The 21453-nt window shown below is 40.6% G+C and overlaps 1 protein-coding gene across 1 annotated transcript in view; it reads right to left on the minus strand.

The window, feature by feature from the left end:
- Positions 1–21453, minus strand: part of LHFPL1 (LHFPL tetraspan subfamily member 1) — a 38047-nt gene that overhangs the window by 7503 nt on the left and 9091 nt on the right. The window contains exon 2 of the mRNA XM_035006068.1: positions 20599–20697. Coding sequence (XP_034861959.1) covers positions 20599–20697 — 99 coding nt within the window. The remainder of the gene's footprint in view (positions 1–20598; positions 20698–21453) is intronic.

Here is a 21453-nt window from a genome sequence, read left to right on the forward strand (position 1 = left end):
TCTATCTATCTATCTATCTATCTATCTATCTATCTATCTATCTATCTATTCCAACTATATGACATCTGAAAAAGGAAAAAACTCTGGAGATGGTAAAAGGATCAGTGGTTGCCATGAGCTGGTAGGTTTTGGGAGGGATGAATAAGCAGAGCAATGGAGGGTTGGTAGAGCAGTGAAAATACTCTGCAGGATAGTATAATGGTGGATACATGTCAATATATATTTGTGCAAATGTATAAAAGGTACAGCACCAAGAGTGAACCCTAATGTAAACTATGGGCTTTAGGTGACTATGGTGTGTCAATATAGGCTCATCAGTTGTGACAAGTGTACCACACTCTGGTGGAGGATGTTGATAGTGGGAGAGGCTATGCATGTGTGGGGACAGGGAGCATATGGGAAATCTCTGCACCTTCCCCTCAATTTTGCTATGAATCTTAAATTCCTTTTTTAAAGTCTTCACTTAAAAAGAGTGAGGTAAGTCTGTCTTTTGGGTTTCTCAAGTCTTCCCTTTTAGAAAATCATCTGACGGAAGTCTAGGCCCCTGGAAGTTTGGAGGAAGAGACAGGGAAGCAAGGACATAGCAAGTACATAATGACCACTAACACTTCCAACACTGACTAGCGCTAGATGCAATGAAATGGAACTTTCAGATATATGAAGTTTTGATTTGACACAAGTTTTTGCAAAAAGCTAGTTCTGGGATCTAATACTCCAGGAAAAGGCATGCTTGTGACCCAGGATCAGAGGTAAGGAGCTCTGGATTTGTGGTAAGAAAGAGGCTGATGGAGGGGTTGAGAACTGTGAAGTAGCTTGGAGTTTTGGGGTAGGATAACAAGGGATAAAGTTGTTTAACAATATAAACAGCTGCAGGTTGTGGACTGGGACTGTATTCCTACAAAGATGACATCCAAATTCTAGGAACTCATGGAGTCAGGATTTGGGGAGGTGGTTCAGGTAGAATGCAAGGGAACGATATTGACATCTGTTTTATCATCTAATATACTCAAATAACCAGGGAACTTGCGAGACACTGCTCTAGCCTTATAGACAAAATAAAGGAAAAATGACCCCAAGGATGGAGGAGGACCTGCAGTGGGAACCAACACATTGCCCTCAACCCCACCTTCCAGAGCAGACAGAACAGATATGCAGAGATGTCTGTCTAGGAGCCACCTGGGGGGTGGGGGGGAGTCCTTCACAGCCTTCATCGTATCAAACCAGGCTGCCTGCACTGGCCCTGAGAGCAATCACCTCAGTTACAGAGAGATACGTAAGTTCCTTTGGAATTCTCTGGAGGGAAAGGGGAAGAACTAGAGAGAGAGCAAAGAAAAGAAAGAGTCTAAAGGAGAGTCAATGGGAGAGGTGGAAGAGGAAGAGAAGAAAGGCAGGGAGAGTTTGTTTAGAAAACATTAGTATAAGATTAGAACACCAGAACACCTGGTACATAGGAACTGAGTGGATAGGCTGAGGTCTTCAACAGACCTATTCCTAATGAAGGTGGGGGTTTTGCAGAGCAGACCCAGCTCAGGAAAATCAGCTGCTCTTCCCATCACTGTAGCAACATCTGAGCTTATGAAACCAGGGCTGCAACCTACCTCCCAAACTGCTGTGTGGTGTGTGTGATGGGGGGGAAGGATAGGGTTGATACTTGCTTATTCAACATGTTCTTGCCATGGGGACTTGCATTTTGTGTTAAGCAGGCAGCAAGGGTTTGGAAGAAGCTGGCGGTCCCATCTGTTCAGAGAGATACTGCTAACTATAGGGTCTCCACAGGTAGCAGCATAAAAACATTTTCAATGCAGCCAAGCTAAATGAGGAGAGACTTTCTCTGCTAGGTTCAGCCCAGGTGAGTAATTGTAAAAAATAAAGCAAAGCCATGAATTTAAGGGCAATTGCCAAACACCCTATCCATCCCCCACCCCACTATAGCCTCAGTGAAAAGATAGCCAAAGCCGTGAGAACAGCTTTCTTCTCACTCTCCAGGCTGGGCCTGAGTCTCAACAGGAACCCAGACTGGAGGCCCAGAACCTATTGAAGATTCCAGAAGCCTGTTAGGCTCCCTTGCCAGAGAAAAAGGCAAAACAAAAAATCCTTTGAAAACTTCATCTATTCGGGTAAACATGTTTTTGTTAGTAGCCACTATTTCTAGCCACTTGCTAGAAAGTGAGGGTAGCACTCAGTAAAGAGTCAAATCCTCATGGTGACAGAGATGACCTGATAAGGTTGATTTTTTTTTTCTCTTATACTTCTGCCAAAAAAAATTGAGTCCTTCCACTGAAATCTTCCCCGGCACTACTAAGCATTTGCTTCTGACCCATCCCTGTATGTTGCCAACCAGTCTTTCCTATTTATGTTATTTCCTGCATAGCTATCCTGAGTTTTAGCTACTCTGATGATCTTTTTCTTCAATGGGGGATAAAGGGGAGGAATTAAGTCTCAGGTCAACTTAAATTGTGCTTCTGGGGCTTTCTCAAGATTGGCCCCCACCTTTCCCTGAATAAACCTTCTTGTCACTCTGCGTTGTTCTTTATATAGCCCATCAAACTATGCTTGAAGTAGCATTTCAGAAGAGCTTTGGGAATTGCTATAGACTGGATGTTTGTGTCCCCCAAAACTCATATGTTAAATCCTAATGCTCAATGTGATGGTATTTGGAGGTAGAGCCCTTGGGAGGTGATTAGGTCATGAGGGCAGAGCCTTAATAAATGGGATTAGTGCCCTTATAAAAGAGACCCCAATGAGCTCCCTTGCCCCCTTCTGCCATGTGAGGACACAGCGAGGAGACTGCCACATATGAATCAGGAAGAAAGAACTCGCCAGATGCTAAATCTGCTGGCACCCTGATCTTGGACTTCTTAGCCTCCAGAACTGTGAGAAAAATATTTCTGTTGTTTATAAGCCATCAGGTCTTTGGCATCTCTCACAGCAGTGCAAATGAACTAAGACAGGTACTCTCCCCAAAGGACTAGTCAAAAACCAAGTGCTGGACCTGCTTGACTCAGCATGAGCTCTGTAAGATACTTGGCCTCTAAGAAACTGGCCCCTCTCCTCTAGCATCTGCTCAATAGATTTCTGATTGCATCCACTTGAACTTTTTCAGCTAATAAAGTCACTGTGGTAAGCTCTTTAAATACGTTGTTCTTGCATAGGTAAGATCAACAAACTAGATTGAGTGAAAGGGAGCCAGAGACAGAAGTGGAACAAGTAAACAGACTATTAGTGTGACAAGTGCTACGACATAGAGCAATACAATGATATAGATGAGGGACAGCAAGTGCAGTTCAAAGGGGGCAAGGAGTTTTCAAGAAAAAGTAGGGAGTTACCTAGCTGAGGAAGGGAAGAAGGGTATTCCTAACTATGGGAAGAACACATGCAAGGTTGCAAAGGTTTGAAAGAACATGGTATTTCAGGGTGGCTGGGCAGGAAGAGGAGCTTGAGTGTTGATGGAAGTGATGGCCAAGGTCCCTATAGGCCATGCTTAAGGAGTCTTTATCCTGCATGCAATGGGGAACTATTGTTAAAGAATGTGAATGACATCAGATTTGCATTTTTGAAATATCACTTTAGCCACAGAATGTGAGACATATCAAGAGAGTGGTGTGCAGTATCTTCAGGAATATGGAGAGAGTCACAGATTGTTTTCTATAATATAGATGAAAACTGATACTAAGAGAAAGAAGATAGGTTCTGGAGTTCTCATGTGCCTTAGCAGTATTTATTCCTTCTGATGATATCATTATGGTTTAGGACTGATATTATTATGGTTGTATTTGACAGGCATCTATATATGTATATATATATGTGTGTGTGTGTGTGTGTGTGTGTGTGTGTGTATATATATATATATATATATATATATATATATAATGTCTCCTCAAAGCTTCTTGAAGACTATGCACAGTGTCTCATTCAGTATCTCATATACAGTAAGTGTCTATCATATGCTTACTGAGTGACTGTTACATACTTTTTTTTTTTTTCTGACTGGACTAAGTGGCTTTATTGGGGAAGGCCAGGGTTACAATGGATTTAAGAGTTGGCATTGAGGCCCTTCTTCCTGCCAAAGGTGGGCACAACATTGACAAAGTGCTGGTTGTACTGCATCCACCACTTAGCTGGGCAGGTCTTCTTCTGTTTCTCCTGTTTGACCACCTTGGGAGTCTGCCCTCTTACTTTCCCAACGCGGGCCAGGGAACCACGGACTTCACCTCCAAGCATGTGGCTGGCTACTTCCAGGGCAATTAGAGCCGGACTGACCCAGGGTAGCCTCATTCTCTAGGGGTGTGCCTGCCAGGATCAAGACTTGATCTTCTGGAGCGATGCCCTCCAGCAAGACTGAACGGCAGCCAATGCAACCTCTACTGCAAAGATGGAGTCCAGAAAGAGAGAGGAGCGATGGCGCACACATCCTCACCACCTGCAGTGCGCCATATCACTGCTCTATTGTGATATACTTTTGACAGGATCTTCAAATACCTATGAATGCTAGAATGCCAGACCGGGAAAGCTTACAAAGCTCAGGACTCAGCAGCAAGTGCACCCTCATTCCAGCTGTTGACTTAACCCCATACCTGCAAGGCTAGGTTTGAACATCAGTTATTTCTATCCATGCTCCACTGGCCAATAGATATAGACCCTAAAGGCTCTCCTTGGGCCCAGTATCTCTGGGTAACAACCAATGCCACAAATAATACCACCCAATATGTGTATAGCACTTTACAATTTATGAGGCACTTTTTCTATTCATTATTTCATTTAATCCTCTTGTATTTGTTTTATTCATTCATCAAGTCCCAGCTAGAGGCAGGAATGTCTTTATAGAGAAAGCCATTGAGCAGACAGATAAGCATTTTTTTTGAAAGATTTTATTTATTTATTTGAGAGAGAGAGAGAGAGCACAAGAGGGGGGAGCGGGAGAGGGAGAAGCAGACTCCTTGCTGAGCAGGGAGCCCGATACGGGACTCGATCCCTGGACTCCAGGATCATGACCTGAGCCGAAGGCAGTCGCTTAACCAACTGAGCCACCCAGGTGCCCAGACAGATAAGTATTTGATAAAGTTTGCCACGTAGCCAGAGAGTAGAGACCAGGCCAGGCCCATGTGTGCTCAGGAACTCATGTGGTGCACGAACAAGGTCCTAAATGAGGATGACAGAGAATGGTGTTTGTAACCATGACCTGTCATTTACAAACTGAACCTGTGGGCTAGTCATTTAACATTTCTGAGTTTCAGCTCTCCCATGGGCACAATAGAAGTGACACCACAGAGCGGCTGTGAAGGTCAAATGATATGATACATATAAAGCACTCAGAACAGCACCTAGAATGATCAATACTTCTGGGCCCCTTCTCCTCTCAACCTAACCCATTTTTCAACTGGTCCACTAGTTTCCACAAATGTCTGGAGAAAGCTTTAACATACATATTTCTAGGCCCTGCTCCAGATCTATAGAATTATGATCTCTGGGGAGAGGGCCCAGATGATTGCAATGCACAGTCCAGTGGGGAACCACCTGAATGAGACCATATCATTAGCTCAAACTCATCCAAGTTTTAGATGAAAAGTCAAACTTGAATTAAGAACCTACAGTGGGGCAGGGGAGCCTGGGTGGCTCAGTTGTTTAAGTGACCAGCTGTTGGTTTCAGCTCAGGTCGTGATCTCACGGTCCTGAGATCTAGCTGGCATTGGACTCTGCACTCAGCACGGAGTCTGCTTAGGACTCTCTGTCCCTCTGCCCCTGCCTTCTATGCTCTCTCTCTCTCAAATAAATAAATAAATCGTAAAAAAAAAAAAAAAAATAAAAAAAAAAATAAAAAAATAACCTGCAGTACACTTGATGCAATGTTACGGGATTTCTCTTGAAAGACATATTTATATGCAATTTCTCCCAAAAGATAAAGTAAAGATGGTTTGAAAAAGTCATGCAACACCGCGGATGGACATATATGTCCACCCCTAACATGTAACTCTAACTTTGCCAGAGAACTGCCCCGAGAATGTGCAAGAACTATCCCCGGTTTTCCCTCTGGTTCCTGCTTATATAATAAGTGAAAATAAATTTCACTTATTAAATAACCTGGGTCAGTCTAACCTATAAGAATAACAATAATAATAATGGCAGTTCTTGTTGACATTTATTGAGTTCACGCCCTGTACTAAGTTTTAGGTACGTCACTTCATTCCATCCTCACAAGAGCCCCGTGAAATGGGCACTACGGTACTAACACCCCTATTTAAAACTGGTTTCTGTTTTTAAACAAAGGTTTAGGATAGTGTATCATTCCAGAGTAGCCAGGGAAAGACACTAAAAGTGAGGGGAACAAAGAAGACTGTTACTGAGGTTTATAGAAGGAGATTTGAGTGGAGGAAACGGAAGCAAGGAGATGAAGCATCAATCAGATTCTTTGACTTGAGGACCAGAGGCGGGACTGAGAAAGCAGCAGAGAACAGAATGAATTCACCTGACTTTACCGCCATCTCGTGGTGGTCTGATGATCAGACAACCAGTTCACAATTCTGCATTCACTGTTTCAGTCAGGGAGCCTGCTAGACCCTCTGCAAGGCGCTAAGTGGGGAAATAAGGCCAAATAAAACAGAGAACCCGCCCTTTGAGGTCTTTTTCTAAGTCTTCTGGAGTCACCAGGCTGGAAGTCTCCTTCGGGATCGACTATTGCAGGATAAACACCCTTTTTTTTCATGCAGGCTATTTTCAGGAAAGGCAGAATGTTTATAAGCACCATCATTTTTTTTTTTCTATTCAAAATGAAAATAACTTAGCATCCCATGGGATGTACCAAGTCTCATTACTTGATGTTCTTCACTATTTTTAAAAGAAGATGGTCAGTGAGAAAACTGGCACTGAAGTTTAGTCGCTAAAATTATAGGGAGGAGAAATCTAACAGTAGATACGCTTTCTCATCTTCTACCCCTTAGACCTGTAGGGCATTGTGTTCATGAAGCACATTTACATGCACTTTGTAATTTCATGGCCAAAACAATCCCTAAAGGTAGATAAAATAATCCTCACTGTAGTCTCTGGGAGCCAGGTTTAAAGAAGTGAAATGTATATGAGAAATCTAAAAAAAGCCAAAGTGGTCCAAAACAGAGAGTAAAACGGTGGTTACCAGGGGCTGGAGAGGGGTGGGGAGATAGGATAGATGTTGTTTAAAGGTACAAACTTGCAACAAGTAGTCAGTAAACCTTAGAGGTCTAATGCACAATATAGTGAATGTAGATAATAGCATTGTATTATAATCGTCAAACGTGCTAAGAGACTCGAACTTAATTATTCTAACCTCTACAAAGAAATAATGATGTAATAAGATAGAGGTGCTAAATATCACTACAATGGCAATCATATTACCATATAGAAATCTATCATTTTAACATGTGTACACCTTAAATTTACACAATGTTATAGGTCAAATATATTTCAATAAAAAGCACAAAAATATAAGGGGCTGAAATAACCTGGCTATGGTCACACAGTAAGATGGCAACAGAGCCACCTTGCAATTTGTTCATTCCACTCAGTGCAACATTTAGAGAGTGCAAAGCGTGTGCCAGACACCAGGGATATGCTGTTGAATTACATTGCTCCCTGACTCACTGTTTCCTGCCTGTTCCAGCTTAGTTAGCCCAGCTTCTCTGGGTGGAAACTCCTCTTTGTGTGAACCAGGAGGGCAACTGAAAAACCTTAAGCAACACCTGAGCCATGAGTTTTCCAGAAGGACAGGCTCCGCAGAGCATTCTATCTGTTGCTGCCCAATGAATGAGGTGCTTTTCCCAATCCCCTGGGTCAATCCTAGGCCCTCACTCCCATGGGTGAGTGACACTAAAAGGTTCCTCTCCTCTAGGATGGCCTTAAGTAGACTGGTTTATCCTTCTGTTTTTTGTGTGTGTGTGTGTTTTTTTTTAATTTTTGTTTATTTACTTGAGAAAGAGAGGGAGAGAGATTGCACATGAGTGGGACGGGGAAGGGCAGAGGAAAAGGGAAAAGCAGACTCCCCACTGAGCAGGGAGTCCTATGACCTTGGGGTAAATCCCAGGACCCTAAGATCATGACCTGAGCTGAAGGCAGACGCTTAACCAACTGAGCCACCCAGGCACCCCTATCCTTCTGGTTTTTTAAGAACACAATAGATAAATACGAAATTTGATCAAAGGCCTCACCACAAAGGTAGGTCACAGCAAGGATCTAAGTAGGTGTCTGGGGCCTCTGGTTGCTCATCAGTCTAATTCAATGTTCGCTCTATTAAAACAGGGAAACCAAGGCTCAGGGTGGGGAAGTGACATGCCCAAGCAAATTTCGGAAAATTAAAACACAGCTGACCCAGGCCAGAACTGTTGCTACCACACTCTGCTGCCCCTCTGTGGATATGCTGCCTCATTGTGCTCTGCTGAGCACAAGAAAACAGACCGTCCACAAAGAAGGAAACTGATAGAGAGGAAAGGTAACAGGAAATGCCTGGAAACTGAACCCATAAAGTCCAAACCCCGAGTCACCGTAAAAGGCTTTGAACTGGCAAGAATGAGAGGAAATGATGAGAGAGCAAAGGAAATGGGCCTCTGAGAGAGGAAACACAGGGAGCCCACACAAGGCCTTTGGGGAGCCTCTGTTGCAGGCCTTTGTCAAGTGGAGTGGGTCTCTCCCTCCTTCCCAGTAGCCAAGCCTGGGGCATGCTCCCTAAGGAGGCTCTTGAGAACTGGGCCGACTACCTACTAACACATGTTACATTTAGTGCAGCCTACTGTGCTAAATGCTTTGTATGCACGTATTACCTCACTTAATCTTCTCAATAACTTATGGGGAAAACTACTTTTATCAATCCCCATTAATGGAGACACAGTGAGGTTAAATGGCATGCCCCCAAATGCACAACCAGTAAGTGGCAGGGCTCAGATTTGAATGCAGATCTTTCTACTATTAACCTGTGTTTTTAAGCCATCATGCTATAACTAATGGCTCCTTGCTGTAATAGGTCCTTTTTCCAGAAACTACTGAAAAGTACTGGGAACATTTCCATTTCAACAATTAGTATTATTATAATGATGATGATGATACCAGACGACAACTGTTGACTGGTAACTCTATGCCAAACACTGTACTAGGTGTTTTGCATGTGTGATCTCATTTAATCCTTACAACGACCCCAGGAGGTAGCAATAAGCCCCCACATGCTGAAAAACCGGCCCAAGGTCACAGAGCTAAGGATGCCTCTGCGCTAAAGCCCACTCTTACCACTAGGTAATCTTCCCTTGGGTTTCTTCCCTGGCTCCCACTGTTGTTGATGCCAATTAGAGGCTTGATGAAGGACAACAAGAGGAGGAGTGAAATGCATTAATTTAATGTTGGACTGAGGATTCATTTGTGCGGGATCAAGTTGTTGAAATCTCTATGTGATGGCCAGAGTTTAATTAACAACCATCAAAACACCTTTCTCAGCTTAAATCTTTCATTTACTTAATCAAATTAAAGCGTGGGAAAGTTTGCACTTAACAGGGCTGTTGCTAAGCGCCTTTGTCTGACTTTCCCCTTCTTACTGAATGAGTGATTCATTCAACAAACAGGTATGGGATTGCCATTGAGTGGCACCTACAATATGCCTGAGAGTCAGGAAGCTAGTCCCAAGTCCCTTGTTGTGGGCCTTGAAAAAGTCACCTGCCCCTATTGGGTCTCACTAATTATAAATAAGCCCACTGATTAATCTGCGAGGTCCCTCCTTTTGTAGGTTTCAGTGCAAGCTCCTGACTAGTGTTTAGGGTTTTTTTCCCTGTTTTAAATATTTGATTGTTATTTTCTTATTTATTTTTTATTGAGATATAATTAACATACAATGTTATATTCATTTCAGGTGTACAACACAATGATTCAATATTTGCACATATTGTGAAATAATCATCACAGTAAGTCTAGTTAACATCCATCACCATACATAGTTACAATATTTTTCTTATGATAACTTTAAAAATCTACTCTTAGCAACTTTCAAATATATAATACAGTATTATTAACTATAGTCACCATGCTGTACATTATATCCCCAAGACTTACTAATTTTATAATTGGAAATTTGAACCTTTTGACCCTCTTCACCCATTTCACCCACCCCCACCCCCTGCCTCTGGCAATAACCAATTAGTTCTCTGTATCCATGACTTTGGTTGGTTGGTTGGTTGGTTTGGTTGACTTTATAGATCATACAGTGTTTGTCTTTATCTGACTTATTTCACAGAGCAGAATGCCCTCAAGGTCCATCCATGTTGTTGCAAATGTCGAGATTTCCTTCTTTTTTTATCCTTGAATAATAGTTCACTGTATACATATTCCACATTTTCTTTATCCATTCATCCATCAATGGATACATAGTTTGCTTCCATATCTTGGTTACTGTAAATAATGCTGCAATCAATAGAGGAGTGACTATATCTTTTTGAGATAGTGTTTTCATTGCCTTCAGATAAATACCAAGAAATGAAATTCCTGGATCATATAGTTTTTAAGTTTTTGAAGAACTTCCACACTGTTTTCCACAGTGGCTGTACCAACCAATTTACACTCCGACCAACAATGCACAAGAGTTCCCTTTTTTCCACATCCTCACCAACACTTGTTATTTTTTGTCTTTGTGATAGTAGTCTTTCTAACAAGTGTGAGGGGATATCTCATTGTGATTTTGATTTGCATTTCCCTGGTGATTAGTGGTGTTGAGCACCTCTTCATGTACCTGTTGGCCGTCTGTATGTCTTCTTTGAAAAAATGCCTATTTAGATCCTCTGCCCATTTTTTAAATTGGGTTGTTTGGGGGGATTGCTATTGAGTTGTATATGTTCTTTATACACTGGAGATTAACCCCTTATCAGATATATGATTTGCATATATTTTTTTCCTATTTGGTAGGTTGCCTTTGCATTTTGTTGATGGTTTCCTTTGCTGTGCAGAAGCTTTTTAGTTTTACATAGACCCACTTGTTTATTTTTAATTGTGTTGCCTTTGCTTTTTGTGTCAAATCCAAAAAGTGATTGGCAAGACCAATGTAAAGGAGCTTACTTCCATACTTCCTATGTTTTCTTCTAGGAGGTTTTTGGTTTCAGGTCTTACGTTTAAGTCTTTAATCCATTTTGAGTAAATTTTTGTGTATGATGTAAGATAGTGGCCCAGCTTCATTCTTTTGCATATGATTGTACAGTTTTCCAAACACCATTTATTGAAGAGAATTTTCCTTTTTCTTTTTTAAAGATTTTATTTATTTTTGAGAGAGAGAGAGCACGAGCGGAGGAGCAGAGGGAGAGGACAAAGCAGACTCCCTGCTGAGCAGGGAGCCCAATGCGGGGCTCGATCCCAGGACCCTGAGATCATGACCTGAGCCGAAGGCAAATCTTTAACTGACTGAGCCACCCAGGCGCCCCTTGAAGAGAATTTCCTTTTCCCATTGTAGAGTCTCAGTTCCTTTGTCATAAACTAATTGACATATTTGTGTGGGTTTATTTCTGAGCTCTCTAGTCTGTTCCATTAATCTGTGTGTCTGCTTTTATGTCCATACCATACTGTTTTGACTACTATAGACTTGTATTATAGCTTGAAATCAGGAAACATGATACCTCCAGCTTTGTTCTTCTTTCTCAAGACTGTTTTGGCTATTCGGGGGTCTCTTATGGTTTCATACAAGTTAATTTCTTCTTTAAATGGCTAAAAAGAAGAAAGGGAGTCAATTCCTCAAATTGCTCAATTGATGACTCTGGTGGGTGAGAGCCAGGTAAGGTATGTTTCCAGGGTGTAAGAACAGGCACTGAGGGAGGATAGGGACAACAGGGGACCTGGAAGATAGACTGGGAGACATGAGAGAAGATCCTAGAAACAGAAAAGGCAGTGGGAGGAAGGTGGTCATGTAACCCAACCAACATGAGTTCGCTCCTTAGTAAGTCAGAAACTACACTAGGTTGAGTTGTTGCATAAAAGTAAACTTTATTTGCAGCAAATAAGGAGGTCATGGGGAATAGCTTCCAAAGCCATGAGTCCCCAAGCAAGGGTGGATGGGTTCCTTTTATTTAGGGTGAGGATGAATATTTAGATAGGGAAGTCTTGTCATTGTATGCAGAGGCAGGCATAAGGTCACAATGTGCCTTAAGGAACCATGCCTATACATACCGTTGTATGTTATATAAATGAGGCTGAGGCTCCACCTTGGGTGGAGATTTTAGCATTATAATAAAGATAGTCATCGGTCATTCTAGAGGTCACTCTATGGTCCATCTGTGCAGACTTGAGTCGGGGCTTAAGTTAAAACTTGTCTGGATAGTCTGGGCAGGCTGGAGGTCTTGTCAGGGCAGTCACTATTGCTCGAGGGGCAGTTTCACTTTCCATTTGCCTAAGTTAAGAGAGAAGCTGGAAAGAAGAGCTTAAGGAAAAATGTGGGACAAAGGTCGGTGAGTACAAGCAGGTGGGCAGTGAAGGCAAGGTCTTGGGGTCTAGTTGGTGATAGTCAAACTTTTGGGGTGCCAGAGTTTTTGTCTGGAGAGCCTTGTCTTCTCCAACGCCCTCCGATCTTCTATTTTCCCTTTTTTGCCCCACCCAATCTCTTTCTTTCAAGAAGAGAGACTAAGGTAAGTAGTACCGTAAGGAGTAGATATGCTGGAAGACCAAAGAGTGACCCTAGGAAGATTGTATATGATCTTAGAGCATATGAAAAAAAAAAAACTTTTGTATATCTTTCTCCTATGATCAAGTTTAGCAAGACAATGTAGGTGTCTTTATTAATGCAAGTCAAATCTAGAGGCACTTTAAAATTTCCCACACACGTCCGTTCCACTTACAACCTCTTCCAGAATCCCATCAGGTTCAGCTGCCACCTTCTGTATTTGTACCCTGATTATACTAAAAGATCAACAGGGGACTTAGGCTGAGGGTGGGAGTGAAGGAGACAAGATGCAATACTAGGTACTTTCCACGATGTTTCAGACATTTGTTTTTGAAAACAATAGAGCTAAAGCCTATCTTGAGGAGAAATTCTCAAATGACTCAAGGCATACCCTCACCAGTGGAGAGGGGAAAAGTCATTGTAGTCATACACAGAACAGTGAATTAGGAGATAAGCTCCATTCACAGTTCTGCCTTTCACTTGCTGTATGACCTTACACAAATTACTTTACCTATTCCTACCTCCGGGTTTCCTCATTATAAAATGGGCATATTACCATCTGCTGTCCATGCACTTTTTTTTTAAAGATTTTTAAAATTTATTTATTAGAGAGAGAGAGTGAGAGAGAGCGCGCAAGAGGGGGTAGGGTTAGAGGGAGAAGCAGACTCCCCGCCGAGAAGGGAGCCCGATGTGGGACTCGATCCCGGGACTTTGGGATCATGACCTGAGCCGAAGGCAGTCGCTTAACCAACTGAGCCACCCAGGCGCCCTGTCCATGCACTTTTGAAAATCAGATTAGATAATATTCATGAGAACATCTTGCAAATGTGATCCATTGATAGGAGGTACAGTCCTTACCTTAGAATTAAGTGCTACTGTGTAGTTTTATAAGCTAGCTTTAAAACAGCTATGTCCCATTTAGCTTCTTGAAATTTTCAGTGGGACTTATTTGGGTGATAGGCCATTGGGTATGAAGGAATTCCCTAGTAGTTTTGTGGGTCTAAGAGGATTTTGAAGATCACAGTGAAGCTAAAATACATGTATTTGGAAACCAGCTGAAATGAAGTCTCCATTCAAGGGTCCTCTTCATTGTACCTTCACATTCTCAAGGACTTTGCTTTTCTGCATCAATCTGTCTCCACTACAGAATCATTATCATCATGACTCAAGTATTTGGCCAATTTAGAAAAAGCCTCTCTTAATCCTACATTCTCCTCCAGCTATTGCTCAGTTTCTCTGCTTTCCCTTGTAGCAAAACTTTTTGAAAGAATTGTTTATACATGCTGCTTTCATTTTCTTCACCTCAAAATTACTCCAGTATCTATAACTGCAAAACTGCTCCTCTAGGTCACCTTTGTCTGGCAGACTCCAATGGTCACTTCTCTATCCTCATCTAGCAACTTGAATCAGTATTAAACACAATTGCCTGTTGTGACCCTGAATTCTTATTTTTCTTTTATATGTCTCTGGGTATTCTTTCTGAGTCTCCTTAGTAGGCTCTTTCTTCTCTGTAGAGGAGCATAACAGTTTAAGAACACAGATGCTCAAGCCATGCTTTCCAATATGGTAGCCACTAGTCACATTGTAGTTATTACATTTAAATTAATAAAATTAAATAAATTAAATTTAATTAATTAACAAGATTACATATTTATTAAATTAAATTAAACATTCAGTCCCATCAACCTAACATTTCAATTGTTCAACAATGGCATGTGGCTAAAGGCTAACACATTGGATAGGAAGACACAGAACATTTCCATCATTGCAGGAACTTCTGTTGGATGGTGCTAGCTAGAACCAGACATCTAGAATTCGAATCCCAGCTCTGCCGATTTATCAGCTGAGTGACCTTAGGCAAGTTACTTAATCTCACAGAAAAAAAAAAAATCCCTGCCTTCTATCCCTACAATGGGAAAATATGGCATGCCTAAAATGTAGCGGGGAGATCTATAAACATTGATAGCTCTCCAAGAGATATTGGTAAGTGAAAAATGCAAGGTTCAGAATGGTATAGTTAGTTATATAGCTAGATAGATACATAATATGATCTTGGTTAAACAAAATAAAGATATGCTCATATTTTTATATTTATTAAAAATTCTGGAGACATACAAAAAAACTTAATGGTCCCTTTGGGGAATGGAGTCGGGGTTAGGAGAAAGACTCTGACTTTGCATTTTATACATTTATGTACTGTTTTATCACATACATAAATTACTTTTGATTAAAAATAATAATCTTAAATTTATATGTATATGATTTGGCATTTTTCTGGTTAGTTTGTTATACAACCATTATTGTATCTTCCAAATACACAACCATTATTGTATAACAAACTAACCCCAGGGCATAGTAGCTTAAAACAACATCCATTTTATTATATCTCATGAATCTATTGGTCAAAATTTGGTCAGGGCTCAGCTGAGCGCTATCTCCACTGCAATTGGCTTTAACTAGAGCCATTCAGTGGTACTCAGATGGCTTGAATGGAAGACCTAGGACTGCTTTACTCACATGTCTGGTGCCTTGGAAGGAATGGCTGGAAGTTTGGACTCAGGTGGGCCTCTGTTTCCAAGCATCTCTGGGACTTTCCATTTGGTCCCTCCAGCAGAGTAGTCAAATATTTCATATGATGGCTCAGAGACCCAAGAAACCAACATGGAAATTACAAGTTCTTTAGAGGCTAGGCCCAGAATGAGCTTTATGTAACTATGCCACACTCTATTGGTTAAAACAGTTATAGGCCAGCCCAGATTTAGGGGATAAGTGGTAGAGATAGACCCAGGTTTGCTATGGGAAGAGCATCAAAGAATTTGTGGCCATCTTTAATCCAACACAGACATCAAGATTGCTGCCTATTTAATACAAGTTATATCTTTGATAATTCAGGTGGGGACAAAAATCATAATTGTGGATGGTTCAGGATAACTTGAATGGAAACTCGGGTAAAGAAGAGCTAAAGACACGAGTATGACTCCTTCTACTGGAAAGTGAAGGAGGCCATTCAGAGTCTCAGAGTAGAATTTCTATTTTACTTACTCTCAGAATCACCTTGGCAAACTAATAATGCCTGCTTCCATTGTCCTCCACATTCCCTTCATCTCTCTCAAGCAAGTCAGGGTAAGAAGCTTTGTTCCTTGGGTAGGGCTCATGTCTTTCTTGACTTTGTGAAACTTCCTATCCAAAATATGGAGTGCATAGTAGAGTATAGAGCCTACAGCAGAATCAAAGTAATGCCACTGACTGATAGTCTACCCTCCAGCACATTCTGCTCTGCTATCTTTTAAAGGCCACCACCCACTTTAAGTCAAATGCTGCGCTAGGTACTTTAATATATCTTTTATTATTTCATTGTAACAACACTGGGACAAGGTTTTTTAAATGGAAAAGATTTATGTTTTATTATTATAATTATTAAATTTTGTTCTTCAAAATACACAAGCAAGAGAGTAGAAGAACCACTGGGTAAAGTGTGAAAATTCTCATCTGGAGAAGATTTTTGGGGACAGGTATTATTATTATCCCCACTTTACAGAGAAGGAAGGTGAGACACAGACGTTAAGTGACTTTACCTCCATAACAAATACATAGGTGGCAGAGCCTGGATAGCAACTGAGATCTTTGACTCAAAAGCCTATAATCTTTCAATCTACCATCTGCCTCTCGAGGAAAAAGAAACAAAAGTCTGTATACTGGATACCAAGGGTACTTTTCTCCTACTTCATTCATCCATCCACACAATGTCTAACGTGTGCCGAGGGTGCTTCCACGCTACCAGAAGCTCCAGAGCATTAAAGAAAGGTCTAAAGAGAAAGGCTGTACTTCTAGCACTGGAATTTCCAAACCTTGCTATCCACAACATATCATAAAGTATATTTTTTAGTTCTACTACATGTTTTGCTGCTGCTCCTGGCACCTCTGTATTACAAGGGAACAGCTGCTAATACAGTTGGCACTGTCATGTATGTTTGGGCAGCTGACCAGAAGAGGATCAAGGATGGCACAGGCTGTCTCTTCTTTTCAGCATTAGCCAGAAAAGTGCTAATACAGAGGCCTGTAATTGAAGAATATGGCAGGAAATGTGGCTCATGGATGAGAGACACTTAGGCAGTTGGAAGAATTTGAAAGAGTGATTCAAAAAAGGAACTGGGAGGGCTTGACTCGAGCAGGATTCAGCAATCCCTTCATCCCTAATGACTCACAGAACAACAGTATTCAGTGCACTGAGGAGAGGGGAGCCAGAGCCCTTGGGAAGACATATGGTGCAGGAGAGAAAGGTAAATAAAGGAGGAGAATGCAATGGAGAAAGAAACAATACAAAATATTGAGTGAAAAGAAAGAGAAAAATAATGATCCTGTGGTAAACACAATTGATGGCCATCAACTTGAAACAAAAACAACCGCACACAAAATTGCCCATTTGTGAACTAGCCCCTTGGGTGTGGTGATTAGTGCAGAAAACTGCCAAATGACTATGTACAAATCATGTCTCCAATTTTTTACTTTGGCATTTTTTTTTTTTATTAATGAAAGTAGCAACTCATTCTATGAGGCCAATGTTACCTTCATACCAACATCCAACAAACACATCACAAGAAAGAGATCTATAGATGAATATTCCTAGTGAATATAGATGCAAAAATCCTCAATAAAATGTTAACAAACCAAACGAAGCAACATATAAAATGGATTATACACCATGGCTAACTATGGTTTATCCCTGAAATGCAAGGCTGGTTTAACATATGAAGAGCAATCAATAAAATGCATGTGATCATCTCAGTAGTTGAAGAAAAAGTATTTGACAAAATCCATCACCCTTTTATGATGAATGCGCTTAACACACTAGAAATAGATAAAAGGGAACTTTCTCAACCTAATGAAAGCCACATATAAAAAAAAAAAAACATGGTTAGCATCAATACTTAATGGTGAAAAACTGGATGCTTTACTCCTAAGGTCTGGGATAAGGTAAGGATGTTTGCTCTCACCAGTTCTATTCAACATTGTTGTGGAGGTTCTAGCCAGGGCAATGAGATAATGAAAAGAAATAAAAGATATCTAGATTGGAAATGAAGAACTAAAACTCTCTATTCTCAGATGACATGACCTTGTATATAGAAAATCTTAAGAAATCTACCCCAAAATATCATTAGAATTAATAAAGGAGTTCAGCAAGCTTGCAGGATACAAGGCCAATATAGAAAAACCATTTGTATTTCTATACGCTAACAATGAACAATCAAAATATAAAATTAAGAAACCAGTTCCATTTATAATATTGTCAAAAACAATACAGGGGCCTAGGTGGCTCAGTCGTTTAAGCATCTGACTCTTGATTTCGGCTCAGGTCATGATCTCATGGGTTGTGGGATCAAGGCCCACACTGGGCTCCATGCTCAGTGGGGAGTCGGCTTGAAGATTCTCTCCCTCTGCCCTTCCTCCACTCTCTCTCTCGTAAATATATAAATCTTAAAAAAACAATACTTAGGAATATATTTCACAAAAGAAGTGTGAGACTTGTATACTGAAAACTACAAAATATCATTGAAAGAAATTAAAGACAGTCTAACTCAGTGGAATGTCATCTTGTGTTCTTGGATTGGAAAACTTAATATTGTGAAAGTAGCAATACTTTCCAAACTTATGTACAGATTCAACACAATCCCTATCAAAATCCCAGCTGGCTTTCATGCAGAAATTGACAAGTTGAACCTAAAATATACATGGAAATGCAAGAGTTCCAGAATAGCTAAACAGTTTTCATGACCTTGGGTTTGGCAATATATTCTTAGATATGACACCAAAGGCACAAGAAACAAAAGCAAAATAGACAAAATTGGATTTCACCAAAATGAAATAAGTTCGTGCTTCAAAGGATATCATCAAGAAAGTAAAATATGACCCACAGAATGGGAAAAAACTACTTGCAAATCATATGTCTGAAAAGGGTCTAGTATCCAGAATACATAAAGAATTCTTACAACTCAACAACAATAAAAAAAATAAAGGCAAATAACCAGTTAAAAATAGATAAAGAATTTGAATAAACATTTCTCCAAGGAAGATATAGGAAGGGTATGTCCAATAAGTAGATGAAAAGAAGCTCAACATCATCAGTTATCAGAGAAATGCAAATTAAAATCACATTGAGATACCACTTCATACCGCAGGGATGGCTATAATTTTAAAAAATGAAAAATAACTATTGGTAAAGATGTTGGGAAATTGGAACCCTTGCACATTGCCGGTTGAAATGTAAAATGATGCAGTCACTTTGGAAGACAGCCTGGCAGTTCCTCAAAAGGCTTAAACATAGATTCACATTTGACCTAGCAATCCTGCTTCTAGAAATATACCCAAGAGAAATGAAAATATATGTCCATACAAGAATGTGTACACAAATATTCATAGCAGTATTATTCATAATAGCCTAAAAGTGGAAAAACCCAAGTATGCATCAACTGGTGAGTAGATAAAATATGTTATAGCCATAAAATGGAATATTATTTAGCCATGAAAAGCAGAAGTACTGATACATGCTACAAATGGATGAACTTTGAAAACAATATGCTAAGTAAAAGAAGCAGACATAAAAACCACATATTATTTGATTCCATTTATGTGAAATTTCTAGAATAGGCAAATCTATATTGACAGTGGTTGCTTGGTCCTGGATGCAGAGGGGAATAAGGAGTGACTGCTTAGGGGTAAGGGGTTTCTTTTGGAATATTTGGAGTTGCATAGTAGTGATGATTGCACAACTTTGTGAATCTACTGAAAACCACTAATTGTACACTTTAAAAGGGCAGCTTTTATGGTATGTAATTGTATATCAATAAAGCTGTTATTTTAAAAAGGAGAATTATATGTCTAACAACCAAGTAGGAGAGATGTGCTAAATCTTCAATTTTCTCTATCCTGACTAGCTGGACCAGTGGCCTGCTTCCTTTTTCTTCAGAACCTGCCCCCAAATATTTACTCATTCCTTCACCTATGGCAGAAGGTGCCAGTCAGCTATGCCCTGAGCCAGTAACACTGGGCATTCTAGGGTCCACATTTGTCACATCTTCTATATAGCCCTTCCCTCATGTTATATTTCTATAGTGAACAACTCCTTTCTCTAAAAATGAGTCAAGTGAGACTCAACAAAACAGTCTGAGGCAACAGAGAGAAAGGGAAGTATTGGGGCATAAGCTATAGGGAACAGGGGGCTTCATTGTTTCAAAATCCTCTCCTACAATTGAGAACACTCAAGGAAACCTAGACATTTCCCCTTCTACTCCCTCCCATCATAGTAAGTTGGGAAAATATTTTGAAGTCTTTCAGTTGGAGACTAATCTATTCCCAGTTTACACTAGTGAACTTAAGCCATTCTCACTGAGGATTGGCAACCATAGAAGAGTCCAGAGCTACTTCTGTCACCCATTCTAATATTTGACAGCTCTTGCCATTATACCAGTAACCATGTAACAATGCCAGTAACAATTCCCCATATTTAATCTAGGTTCCTAATGTGTGGTGTAAACCAAATGACCCCTTGCTACATCCTTGGTAGAGCGTGAGAAGAGATACTGTCGATTTATAGTGGGAAAACAGTGCCTCAGAAAGAAATAGTAATAGGAACTAGGAATTTTCCAGAGAATGACCGATCATCAGTCTCTAAGCATTTGAAATCCCCCTGTAGATAGGGTTTCCCCAAACTTGTCATAGGACTCTGGGTAAAAGTGTGTAAAGGATGTGGAGAGATATAATTTAAAAAGAGGAGTTTAAGTCCTTTGTGAGTTAGCAGGGCCAAATGAATCTGGACAAGTGACCACTTCCCACAAGCCAACATAATGACAGAGACTCAGACAAGCACCACTAGCAAGCAGAGTCCCCTGTAAGAGGTAAAGCACTTTGAAAACTAGATTCCCAAAAAAACCATCACTGCCATCCTGCCCAGGCCACCTTACCTAACCGAAATTGATTGGAGACATTCCCGCATGTTTGCATTATCTCCGGGCTATTCCATCCTAAGGGGTATAATGCACAGCCGGAGCTTATCAGCAGCCCTGGAAAGAAAAGCATACACATAGGTAGAAAAAAATATAACAGGTCTTCTGTCACCCAAAATTTCTCTCTGTATTAGCTTGGCTCAACTTCTGCCTCTTCTGTTCAGAGTTTACTTTCCCCTTTAACCCTAAATGTCTATGACACTACCAACTCAACAGGATTTCTTTGCCATGCCATAGGCAGTGAGTTGAGGTAGATAGTAGAGGGAACAACTTACAAAGAAAGGGCAGTGTTAGAAATTGAGACAGGCCAGTGTACTTTTTACAGCCCAAATGTTTATGACAATGGCTTACAACACTAAGTTGGACTCCCCAGTCAGACTCCTTTTCTACCTTGGTCTGATTTTCAAAGAATAATAATGTAGAGACTGCTACTCTTTCCTAAAATTCAGCCTTTTCTAAGAGTCAAATAGGTCCCTGTTAGTTGAAGGTAGGTCATGATTTCTAGCACGTGGATTCAGCTGCCAGACTGAGATCTAGAGAAAGCATACACGTTGGATAGGCTTCTCCTGTTGAGGAGGGCACCACAATCCCTCTTCCAGAAATACTTTCTTATTCTGAGATATCATTCCAATTTTATGATAAGAATTTCTCCTTTATTTGGCTTCCAATACCTTCCACTAAACCTTTGTCTTCATGTCCATTTTATTTAGGTTATTTGGTCACTACAAAGTAACTGTGGGATCTTAGTGATAACCTTACTCTTCCAATGAGAGGTACAAATCTGGGTCTGCTTGCTGACACTGCATATAACAC

This window comes from Mirounga leonina, unplaced genomic scaffold, assembly GCF_011800145.1.
Source record: "Mirounga leonina isolate KUSES-001 unplaced genomic scaffold, KU_Mleo_1.0 Mir_101664, whole genome shotgun sequence".
NCBI lineage: Eukaryota > Metazoa > Chordata > Mammalia > Carnivora > Phocidae > Mirounga > Mirounga leonina.